Source organism: Camelus ferus, chromosome 5 (genome assembly GCF_009834535.1).
Source record: "Camelus ferus isolate YT-003-E chromosome 5, BCGSAC_Cfer_1.0, whole genome shotgun sequence".
NCBI classification, from domain to species: domain Eukaryota; kingdom Metazoa; phylum Chordata; class Mammalia; order Artiodactyla; family Camelidae; genus Camelus; species Camelus ferus.
This window is the reverse complement of record NC_045700.1, coordinates 8,028,951-8,039,835: the sequence shown is the minus strand read 5'-3', so window position 1 is coordinate 8,039,835 and position 10,885 is coordinate 8,028,951. Positions and strand designations below refer to the sequence as shown.

Here is a 10,885-nt window from a genome sequence, read left to right as displayed (position 1 = left end):
ACAATTATCTCTTTTGACAAAATTAGAAGCTCTTAATACCCAATCCCTGGATCCTTTTAATTCCTTAGAATTCATGAAATGTTGAGATTGTGATTCTATCATTCCTTCTTCATGTGTTTGTTGAAATACTCTTATGAAGAGGCAGTTTTCTTCATCTGCTTTTTGGTTACTCAATTCTATAGCTCATATAGAAAAAGCAGGATACATGCTTGATTCCTTCATTTCATTTATATCCGGTTTATGTTTTGAAGCTGTGTTGGCTGTGATTGTCCTATACTTTGGAACACAAGTTCTATAACTCATCTTTAAATACCACAGCTGTGCCTTTCAAAAGAGAAAAATGCTTATTTCAGTTTTGGCCACATATTCGAGTTATTTAAAATTTGCATTCGAGATATTACACCCTGAGATACATAATGATCCAATGCTATGTACACTCCACTTCTTTTAGAATTCCGCCGTCACTAGATGTATAGTCCAACTGCCACCTGCTTTAATTCATCTCATTATGGATGCTCTGTTATGCTTTGTACTTTCCTTCTTGCTACCAGTGTTGGAATTTTATTTTCTACTTCCTGTCATTAGGTTGGAATTATATTAGGCACTTCAAAAATAATCTATTGTATCTAAACTAAAGTTTATTTTTTTCCTGAAACTTTCACATTTCATTTTATATCTCAGGAGGGAGAAAGTTCAAAAGTGAATGATTGTATGTGTTGGACTAAACCCTTGACCAAGCTGATTGACTCTTGCTCGCTGTGTTTGGTGTGCTTAGTTTGTCTAATAATCTCAGTGTCACAGAGAGATAAATAAGGAACTAGGCCTGATCTGAGGGTCCTCAGGGATTGTGTGTGACTTCTGGGGGAAGACGATCCAATGGGAATGTAATTAAGTTGTTCAAACTACATGCAGCCTGGGAAACAAGCATGTCCATTTGGAGTGCAAAATCTTCGATGCTGAGAAGCATATAGTGCAGGTCCCTCAAAGTGAAGGAACAAATCTGTAACGTTATCTTGGGTAACTTTCCCTGTGTTCAGTGTCCTGGCTGACACTGTGGTACATGGACATTGTCATTAGTGTCAGCTGATTAATATTCAAAATAATTAGAACAGTTTAGAATAAGTAGAACAGTTTAATATAATTTTCCTGGAACATAGAGAAAAATAGAGGATTAAAGAGAGAAGAGTGGACATCTCCCCGTAGCTCCGTGCGCCAGCTGAGGGTGGCTGTGCTTTGGGACAGTTCTCAAGGATGGACGACTGGTCACTGAAGAAAGGCTCATATCCTCAGGGAGCTCAATGCAGGGACCTGTCAAAACAAAGCACAGAGGTTGGTGTCCTAGAGGGTCACAGTGAGCTGAGCCTCAAGACGGGCACCAAGCCCAACTGGGCACATTGTCCTTGAGGTACAATGACTGTGAGGCAGACCCTCCAGTTCTGCCCCCTCGAGGGGAGCCTGCCACACCAAGATGAGACCCAGCACGGAACAAGACCACACTCATGCTAGTTTTGTCGTTCTTAGGTCAAATGTTTCACTTTTGGACGTCAATCCAAAAGATGTTTTTTAAGGATAGGATTGACTTCCAGGTAACATTTTTTAAGGGAAAAAATGTTAAGTGTTAATGAGATGATCTTACCATTGGAACTCAACATGAAATAGCAAAACCATGATGAAACTGTATTACACAGGTGGGGATGCTGAGGGTGGGGTGGGCTGTGATGTTTTTGAAAAGCTTGATAGTGTCCCAATCCCAAACCTGATGACAGATGGGAGCAATTCCATCATGGCCAAAATTTTCTTTTCTTCCAAAAGAAATACGTGATTAAACAATCAAGAGGTGCTAAAAATACAGTCTAGGGAGGGTTCCCCATGGAAACAATTATCCCATGGAACGTGCTGGGGCATCCAAGATCTGCTCACCTTGATTTCTCACAGCATTCTTATGAGGTGAGTGTGATTGTCATCAGTGATCTGAGGGGACGTTGAAGCCCAGGCAGGGTGAGTGACAGGAAGCAGGTAAGGAGCAGGGAGAAGCTATACACCTGAGCAGGTGGAGCTGATGTCTGTGCAGGTCTGGCTTCACACATCAAGGTGTCTCGTGCTCAGTCAGAAAGCAAGGAGGAAGTGTCCCCTCCGCCTTGGAGGATGAGCTGATTGTGACCGTTCATACAGCGTTTACTGTGTAGCAATTGGGGTCCTTTCTAAACATTATTTCCTTTAGTAAGACCCTTAGAAATGGTTTAATATGACTCTAAATAACCAGAAGATAGGATTTCCTTCAGAGAATGAGTTGGTATCAGAAACCGCCAAAACCATTTTCCAAAGCGGCTGTAGCCATTCCTCCATCCCACCAGCAGTGTAGGAGAGTTCCAGTTCCTCCGCATTCTCACCAGCATTTGATATTGTCAGCTTTGAATTTTAAAAATTGTAGTTTTCCAATAGGAGAGTAGTGCTATCTTCTTTGCATAGTGGTTTTAATTTGAATTTCTGTAATGACTAATGATACTGGCTTTTTTCCCTGTGTCTCATCTATTTACCATTTATATATCCTGTCTGGTGAAGTAAAGGTCAAACAGTTGCCATGTCAAAGATAAACAGAATAAACACACCTATTAAAAGACTCTCCAGGGTGGATTAGAAAGAAATCCAACTCCACACTGTATACAGTAGGATACACTGAAGACTAAGAGCTCAGAAGGTTTCAATGTAGACGATGGCAAAGACAATGAGGGAGTTACAAGTGATAAAACGTAGGGACTTTACTATTTATATGGGGAAAAGCTGAATTCATGGCAAAATACATTAAGACCAAAAAAGAAAACTTTAGTGTGATAAAAAAAAAGCCAAAATGCTTTTCTGTTATAATTATCTTTGCACCAAATAGCATAACATCAGCATTCATAGAGCAAAATCCAAGGAGAAATAAGAAGAAACAGAAATACGCTAGTGAGGATAATTTACTTACAAAAAAATCCCCTAATAGATCAAGGAGAAAAATAAGTGATCCAAATCCCATGGGAGACAATCAGCACTTGTTAAAGGAGTCTAAGTTGTTCTACTTCAAATAGGGACCAAGATCTCAGAATAAAGAAGTGGGTGAGGGGAAAGACTGGACTTTGACAAAAATGAAACTTCAAGGTAAATATATTTTCTTATGAACCGAGCTATTTTAAAATATCTGTTTATGAAAGTGAAGTAAGAACCATTAATTCAATGTTGGAAACTTGATATGTCTTTAAATAAAATGACACTGTAGCATATTGAAAGCTTACAGATAAAACTACTTACTATTGTTTTACAAATATATAGACAAGGCTTACAGGTAAAAAATGCAGTCCTGTTTTAAAGAAGATTCTCTACCAGACATACACATGGGAGCATCCTATGGGAAAAGAGAGGGTTTCAAATGGGAAGGAAAAGAGGTTTTTTTTTTTTTTTTTTTTTTTTCTCATTACATGTTGTTTTGAGTGGTTGGTCACTTAGAAAAAGACAAAAACAAACAATAATAAAACCATCTCCCTACTTCATGCTGTACGTAAAATAAATTACAGGGGATTGAATTTTATATTCTTTAAAAATTCATGGATTACTAGGACGAAACAATAATTTTTAAAAATCTAAAAAACGTTGTATTCTTATTCACACCATTCACCATGATATATTTTGAATGGATATAAGATTTAAATGTAGAAAAACAAAGATATAGAATGTTGGGAGGAAACAGTGATGAATTCCCCGGTAAACCTGTCAGAAGGAAGGCTTTCTAACGCTAACTCACAACACAGAAGCCATAAAGAAAAAATAGGTTAAATACAATTTTTTTTCTAAAAAAGCATGATATACTAAGTGAAAAAGGACAAACCACAAGTTCCAGGAAAGATCAATAAGGGGCTAAGTGTTCCTAACACCCAGGAAGAATCCGACTACCTAATAGATCAACAGTGCACAGACCCCTAACAGTGTTTGTTTTCTGTATCGATGAGGAAGTATCTCTGTAGTTTAGGCCAGTGTCTTTTTGTGCAAACTGAGAAAAAGAATCTAAATAAATTCTAGAAGTGACTAAACATGTTTACTCGTGGTGGGGGCTGGACAGAGGGTGGCGGGGCGCCCTGCGTACCTGCTCGTGCTTTTTTATTTTGAAACCACGGGAATGTATTACGTGTCTACATATGTAAAGGGAAAAAGGAACCTCTGCTTGTCTGGTTAAGAGACCCAGGCTCACGGAGACTTAGAAATCACCCGGGACCCTCTGGTTGGGGGAAGTGGTGAGGAGTCCTGAGCCAGCTGGTGCCACTGGAGCCAAAGCACAGGGCTATGAAGATCAGGTTTTGAACTTCACCTGGGGCCTGTTTTTGTCCCTCTATAGCACGGCTTTTCATTTGGCATCTGGAGCAGGGAGTCAGATGGGTTCCCCCTGCTGCTGGCTCTGGGCCACTGGTTCCCTTGGCCTCCTGGCTTTCCCCAGAAGGGCTGAGACCCAGGACAGAGGCCTCAGCTGACAAGTGGGTGTGGAAGGGACCAGAAAAGGGAGGGTCAGGTGTCCGGGCAGCAGAACAAGGGAATCCCCCTGGTGTCCCGGGGACGGTGCATTGGGTCTGGTGTCCCGGCCAGCGGGGCCTTTGAGCACAGGTCGCTGTTGGGAAAGAAAAGTGGGCAGGGGGCTCCAGATGAGGGGAACCGTATAGCAACTTGGGGCAAGGACGCAGATGCCAAAGCTGGGCCTGTCCGACAGGGAGCTCAGGAGGGACTCAGCTGCTGCTTTGGGAGGTGGCAGGAGGTGGGGGGAGGGGATACCCTGACCCTGGCTCCTGAAGCACCCCTCCCCTCCCTTCCTACTTGGGTCCCACACAGCGCCCCTCACTCCATCCTGCCTTGGCCTACCTGTGCCCCACATACACCCCGATGCTTCCCTCCCCATTGCCTGACCTCGAGCCTCCCTGCCTGCCTTCAACCATCCCCAGTACCCCCATCCTGCCGTGACCTACCTGCACTTGGGGCTCCATCCTGCTTCCTTGCTGGGGACTGGCCTTCTTGGACATGTGTGTCTCCCGGCAAGCTCTGGAGCCCTGAAGTACCTGAAATAACCGTAAGTTAAGGAAAAGAATAAGCTCAATGATAAAGAAAACTTCTATCATTTTATTCATTGAATAATGTTTTTTATGTTTAGATACAAAATATGCGTATGTGTGTGCATATGCATGACTATATTTTGGGTTTTTATGTAATAAAATTAGATATTAACCTTTTATTTCTTTAAAAAGTTGAAGCATTGTGGCAAAATGTTAGCATTAAAAATCCTTCTTTTAAGAAATCAAATAATATACAAATGCTTGAAGTTTCTTTTTCACCTTCCTTTTATCCCATTCCCTTCCTTCCATCCAAAGACGTAACCGTTATCCTGAAGTCAGTGTTGTTTTACTTTCTCAGGTGTTTTTTTTTTCGCCAGTCCCGCGGCCTGGAGAGGGTGGGGCTCTGGTGAAAGGATGAGGGGCGGGTTCCCCTCCCGATCTCAGAGAAGCTCCCAAAAGGGCAGCGGCGTGCCCACCTGCCGCCACCTCAGGCGGCCGCGAACCATTCAAATCGCCCGCGCCAAGAGGTACCCGGCGCTCGCGATTGGCTGAGCCGGACCAGCGCCCCTGGCGGGCCGGCCCCCGCAGCGGCCGCGGGTCCCGCCTCCACGCAGCGGCCGCGGTTCCCGCCCCGCTGGTGCGCATGCGCGCAGTCCCCACAGGAAAGAGTCTGCGCACACCCCCGCCCGGCCTCCGACTCGCGCCGCGGCTCCCTCCCCTGTCCGCGGAGGCTTGTCTGCTCGGCGAGAAAGCAAGAGCTGCGGCCGGCAGGGGGCTGTGCGGACCCAAGGCGGCTGCGGTGGCGCCGGCCTGTGGAAAATGCCACCAGGCGGCGCTTCGGTTCGTTGCTCAAGTGACGGCCGTTCCCCACCCCCCACCCCTGAACCCCCTGCGACCGCCGGGGAAGAACCCGCCCACGCAGGGAGTACCGCACCGAGACGCTTCGGCGGGAACGAGGCCGACGGCCGGCTGTGCCGGTTGTGCCCCTGAGGTGAGTGCGGGCCGCGGCAGCGGGGCGTGGGAAGGACGGGGTTTGCGGCGGCTGCCACCCCTGGTCCCCGCGGGGGAGGGAGGCCGCGCGGTCCTCTGCGCAGCGAGGAGGGCCGGCCCCGGGGGCCACGGCGGTGGGCGCGGTGAGCACCCCGGAGCCCTTGTCTCTCCCCACCCCTCCCACAGCCCCAAAGCTGTGCCCCCGCCGCTTGGGCGCTCCGGCGACGGGCGCGGAAGCCTCCGTGGCGCTCGGGCCGCCGCCGAGCCCGCCCCGCGCCCGGACTCTCGGAGTCGCCCGCGCCCTGCGGGGCCGGAGCGGGCTGGTGCCCGTGCCTCCCGCCGCCCCCCGACTGATCTGACTCCTTTATAATTTGGAAAACCTCCCATGCTTACAAGGTAGTTTTTTTTTTTTTTCTATTATAGGAAATTATAACTCTCCTTTGACAATTTTGTTTCCTAGTAGTTTCTTTGACGTGACAAAGGGATGATTTTATTCCTTGGAAAGGCTAAGGCAACCAAATGCATAGTGACATTTAGGTCCAAGGCCAAAAAAATCAGTTTCTTCCTAGCACCGATTACGCTGTGGACATGAAAAGCATAAAAGTAGCAAAGAGAGGCACCCTTTATTCCAGATCTTTAGGGTGCTTAGTGGCTCGTTTGGCTAGCATAGGAGTTACAGAGAAATAAGACAGACATCACCTAATGTGTTCTGAAAGGTGGCTTTTTGTACAACTGTATACTCTGTCCTTCAAATTCTTTGAGGTTGCTTTTATGGAATATAAAATTGTGTAAATATATGTATTTATGTATAATGTATATTTTGTAGCATAGAAATATGTGTATGTTGAATGGAATATATTCCATTCAATATATCATAGTAACTAATGACCGTGGAGAGAATTAGTTTTCTCAAATAAAGATAGCCTGTGAGTAGCTTTCTTTCTGGAATAAATAAAATAAGCTTTTCATCCTCAGTATCTTTGCTTTACCTTTGAAAATACTTCACCTTATTTACGCCACTAAGTGCAGGTTGATTGAAGATTACACAGATGTTACCAGCAGTGATAAAGACGGGTATCAGAAAGTCTTCACTGCCTTGTCTTCATTCTAGGTTAGACAATTTGGTCCTTTTGCAGTTTATCAGTTCCAACCGCCTTTTCTAAAAAGTAGTAAATTGACTTTCTCAGTGATGTGCTTGAGTATCCTGAGGGTGAAACGAACATTTCTTAACCATTTTCCCATGGCAAGAATGTCCTGTAGGCATTGCATAGGACAAATTAGGGGAATTTCAGCTTTTCTTTATCTACTGTTCTATCTCCTTCTCAAATTTGAGGGACTTTTGCATGTCTTGGCTCAACAAGTGACAGGTGCTTTGTCCAGCCATGTTTTTTGTCCCTTTAATTATGGAATTGTTGCTATTTAAAAGAAATTTCACACACGCATGCAGTTCTTCCCAAATATATCACACCAATACCTCATTTTTTCTATGATGAATAAAAATAGTGTATTCCAGGACTTGTGAATAGTAAATACTGTGATGTGCTCTCTAACAAACTTATTTAGTGAAACTGATGTCTTACTGCACCCCCCCAGTGAAATTCCATCTGTGCTGTGTTCTACCTCTTTAGCTTTGAACTTTGCAGTCGTTATCGATGTATGTAAAGTTCCTACACTCAGAAAAGTGCACATATTCATCCATTTTTAGGGGTAGACATTTAGCCAGCCTCTGAAAGTAATGTAAAACTAACAAATACAATCATTTACCACAGGAATTTGGATTTGTTGAATGGTGTATGAGCATACTAGCGTAACTCCTGATGGTGCAAAGCACCATAGGAACCAGCTTCTAACAGGGCGAACTGCTCGTGCATTATCAAAGAACAGCTAATTTGAGCTGGAACGGTCAGGGGCAGCTTTGTGACATTTCTGGGAGAGTAGAACCCAAATGGCCACCTAGTTTGTGGGTCTGTAGAGACCACGGGGAGAATTGTACTTAGAAACATGAGTGTGTCTTGTTCAGGAAAGTGAAGCATTTGACCTAGCTCAAGGAAAGGAGCTACACAGGGAAATAGTGAAAACTGATGACTAGGGCAGGTTTCATTGTGGAGGCTCTTAAAAAAGAAATTTTCCTGAAAAAAAAAAAAAAAAAAAACCAAACCTAAAGATCCATGGAAACTCACTGAAGGTTTTTGAGCAGGTGAGTGAAAGAGTAAAATCTATGACTTAAGATAAATTGAGAGCAGTGTTTACTACTATGTGTTCCCAGGACCATTCATCAACAGAATTTCTTCAAAAGAATCTCCCAGGTCAAATCAACGGGGAAAGTACTGGGTTTCTTTACTGTGGTTCTTTAAGACATTAGTATATTAATGGGCATTTTGATGTCCAAAAGGAAAATAGCATTTCTCAAACCTATTTGAGCATGGAACCCTTTCTAGGAAAATAAGGCATGGATCACGAATTCCATATACTTGGGCCAGTCTGTCTACAAACTGATATATGTAAGATGGGTACTGGTCTATAATTTTAAATAACTTACATGATTTACAGCTTAATTCTTTGTTCCCAAATTGGTAGCAATGCAAGGTCTCTCCATTTTCCCCAAGAGTGTGTCTGTGTTTTGCAGTCTTCTACTGCCAAGGAGTGAGATGGTGGTGGAAAGTGGAATGACACTTCACTGGCCCTCTGTGTCATCTGCGTACACTGGGCACCTGCTGAGCTGTCCTAGTTGCTGTCTGGTCCTGGGGAGCCGGCCTGCACAGCTGTTGCTGAGACCTGGCTCATCAAATCCAGTGACTTTATTCCTTCCCTACTATACTCAGAGTGATGGAATCATTTCACTGATCTGTTCCCTGCTGAGGTGCAAGAAGTTCTGTGTGACTCTACCAGGCTCGGTCTTAGAGATGCGATTTAGCAGTTCTGTGAGGGCTTCCTGATTCCTCTTGTTTTCTATGCAGGAAATGGTGCACACGTCCTATACATCTCGTTGTTTTGGGCTTTCCCCATGAGATTTCCACCTAAATCTTTATGCCATGGATTGTTTTTGTTTCCTACAAAACTGAATGTTTAAAACTCATAGGCAACAAACAGCTCTGTTATTCCTCATATGCTTCTGTAACTTCTGTTCTCTGAGGAAATGATGTGTCTCTTAAGACAGCTTAAGACGGAGAAAGATAGAGGCAAGAAATATGTGGGGGTAAAATATCAACGATTATTTCAAAGATACTCCCTACCAAACTTCTTAATATCCTATGGAAAATGCTGATCTAAAGAACAGAGGGTTAACAACTCATGAAGATGAGTAGGTGTGTGATAGGAATGCTGTCTCAAGTTTTGAGTATCATGTGTGGTTGATGACAGTCATAGCCCTCAGTAAGTGATGAGTAACTCATTGTCTTTGTGGTCCTTCGTGCAGCCCTCCCCGACATGGACTCATGTAAAGCGTCTTGCTGTTGGGAAGTCTTCCTCCACCCTATGAAGAAGGCTGGGCTCGCTTGCTGAAGAGATGGGGATGCACCTAGAGCCAGCGCCAAGCAACAGACACGTGAGTCAGCCCCAGCTGCGCCGCCCGCTGGCTGCAGGTGCAGAAGTTACCTTAGAATTCTCTCTGGGAATTCTCTTAATTCTGACAGGTGAGGTTCCTAATGAGTAATTATATTTGCAATTCCATACCATCATTATAATTTACACATTAACTATGACCTATATTATGTAAATTTCCCTTGAAACACGTCCAAAGTGAAATTTTGAAAATTTATAACTTTGTCCACAAGCTGTGATTTAATGAGATGATTCATAGACTTTCATTTGTAAGTTGTGCCCAGTCAGCTGGTCCTGCACTAAAACCCTGAGGGGCATGAGGCAGTAGCTGGGACCCCAGAGTCTCAAAATGAATCACCTGAGTTCAGTTTAGAACAGCCTGGCTCCATCACCTGAGGCTTTGTGAGCCTCATCAGATGACTCAATCGCATAGACTCTGTTTCCTCATCAGTCAAATGGAGATAATAATGGCTCCTAGTGTGTAAGGTTGTGGCTGTGAGGCTCTGACGAAGTGGAACACACACAGCTCTCGGAGTGCCAAGTGCAGACTAACGATACAATAAATACAAGTCACAATTGCTCTGTTATTCAATGGGTCATTACTGTGTTCCACTCCAGGAAGCTGGATATATGTTCAAGAAACAACTAAAAAGTGCACATAAAATGCAGGGTCCAATATCACATATCAGTGTAATTTGTATGGTGAAAACTACAGATGAAAATCACATTAACATATAAAAACAGGCATTCTCAAAACAGAAGGCATTGCAGACTTTTCAGATTATGTCTCTATAAATGCAAGTTCCCAACTTGACATTCCCTTTCATGTTGAAATAATAAATCACTGGTTGATTTTAGAAGAAGAGTGCACTTGCTATCTTGATAATAAATTCAAGTTTATTATCATATATTATGCTTTCCCTTTTTGTTTGAAATCACTGAGACAAACGAACATTGAATAGTAATTACAACTGTATCTATGTTGAGAATTACCTGGACTAGCTTAAATGAGAATTAAGGACACACTCATGCTGATGCAGGTTGTGTCGAGGAATTGAAAATCAAGATAAAAATTCCAATCAGTAAAGTGGTGTACAGTAAGGAGAAGTAGAGCTATACTGTGGTTCCAGCCACACGTTATAGTTACTGAAGGCTTCTGGGCCATGTAGACACTGTTGATCACCATCACCCACTCTTTTTCTTTCTCTCTTGCCAAAAGAGCCCTTTCCCATGGCAGAAACTGAGAGCCCTGGCCATTCACTTACCAGCCTCTTGCAGCTGGAGCA

At 43.8% G+C, this 10,885-nt stretch overlaps 1 protein-coding gene across 1 annotated transcript; it reads right to left on the bottom strand.

Moving 5' to 3' along the window:
* Window positions 1-1,108: 1,108 nt before the first annotated feature.
* Window positions 1,109-7,930, bottom strand: LOC116663850 (serine/arginine repetitive matrix protein 3-like). Its single transcript, XM_032480812.1, has 4 exons — window positions 7,867-7,930; window positions 6,004-6,447; window positions 4,986-5,075; window positions 1,109-1,308 (listed from the first exon to the last, which is right to left on the bottom strand). Exons 1-4 carry the CDS (start codon window positions 7,928-7,930, stop codon window positions 1,172-1,174), a joined length of 735 nt encoding a protein of 244 aa, XP_032336703.1. The 3' UTR covers window positions 1,109-1,171.
* Between the last annotated feature and the right edge of the window lie 2,955 nt (window positions 7,931-10,885).

Bases quoted from the DNA above. Each gene is read 5' to 3' on its own strand.
- LOC116663850 (XM_032480812.1), bottom strand. From the start codon at position 7,930: ATGCACGAGCAGTTCGCCCTGTTAGAAGCTGGTTCCTATGGTGCTTTG. The intron at 6,448-7,866 runs GCTAGTATGCTC...CTACCTTGTAAG, and splicing joins TTTGCACCATCAGGAGTTAC to CATGGGAGGTTTTCCAAATT. The intron at 5,076-6,003 runs GTGCGGTACTCC...CGGTTATTTCAG, and splicing joins GTTCCCGCCGAAGCGTCTCG to GTACTTCAGGGCTCCAGAGC.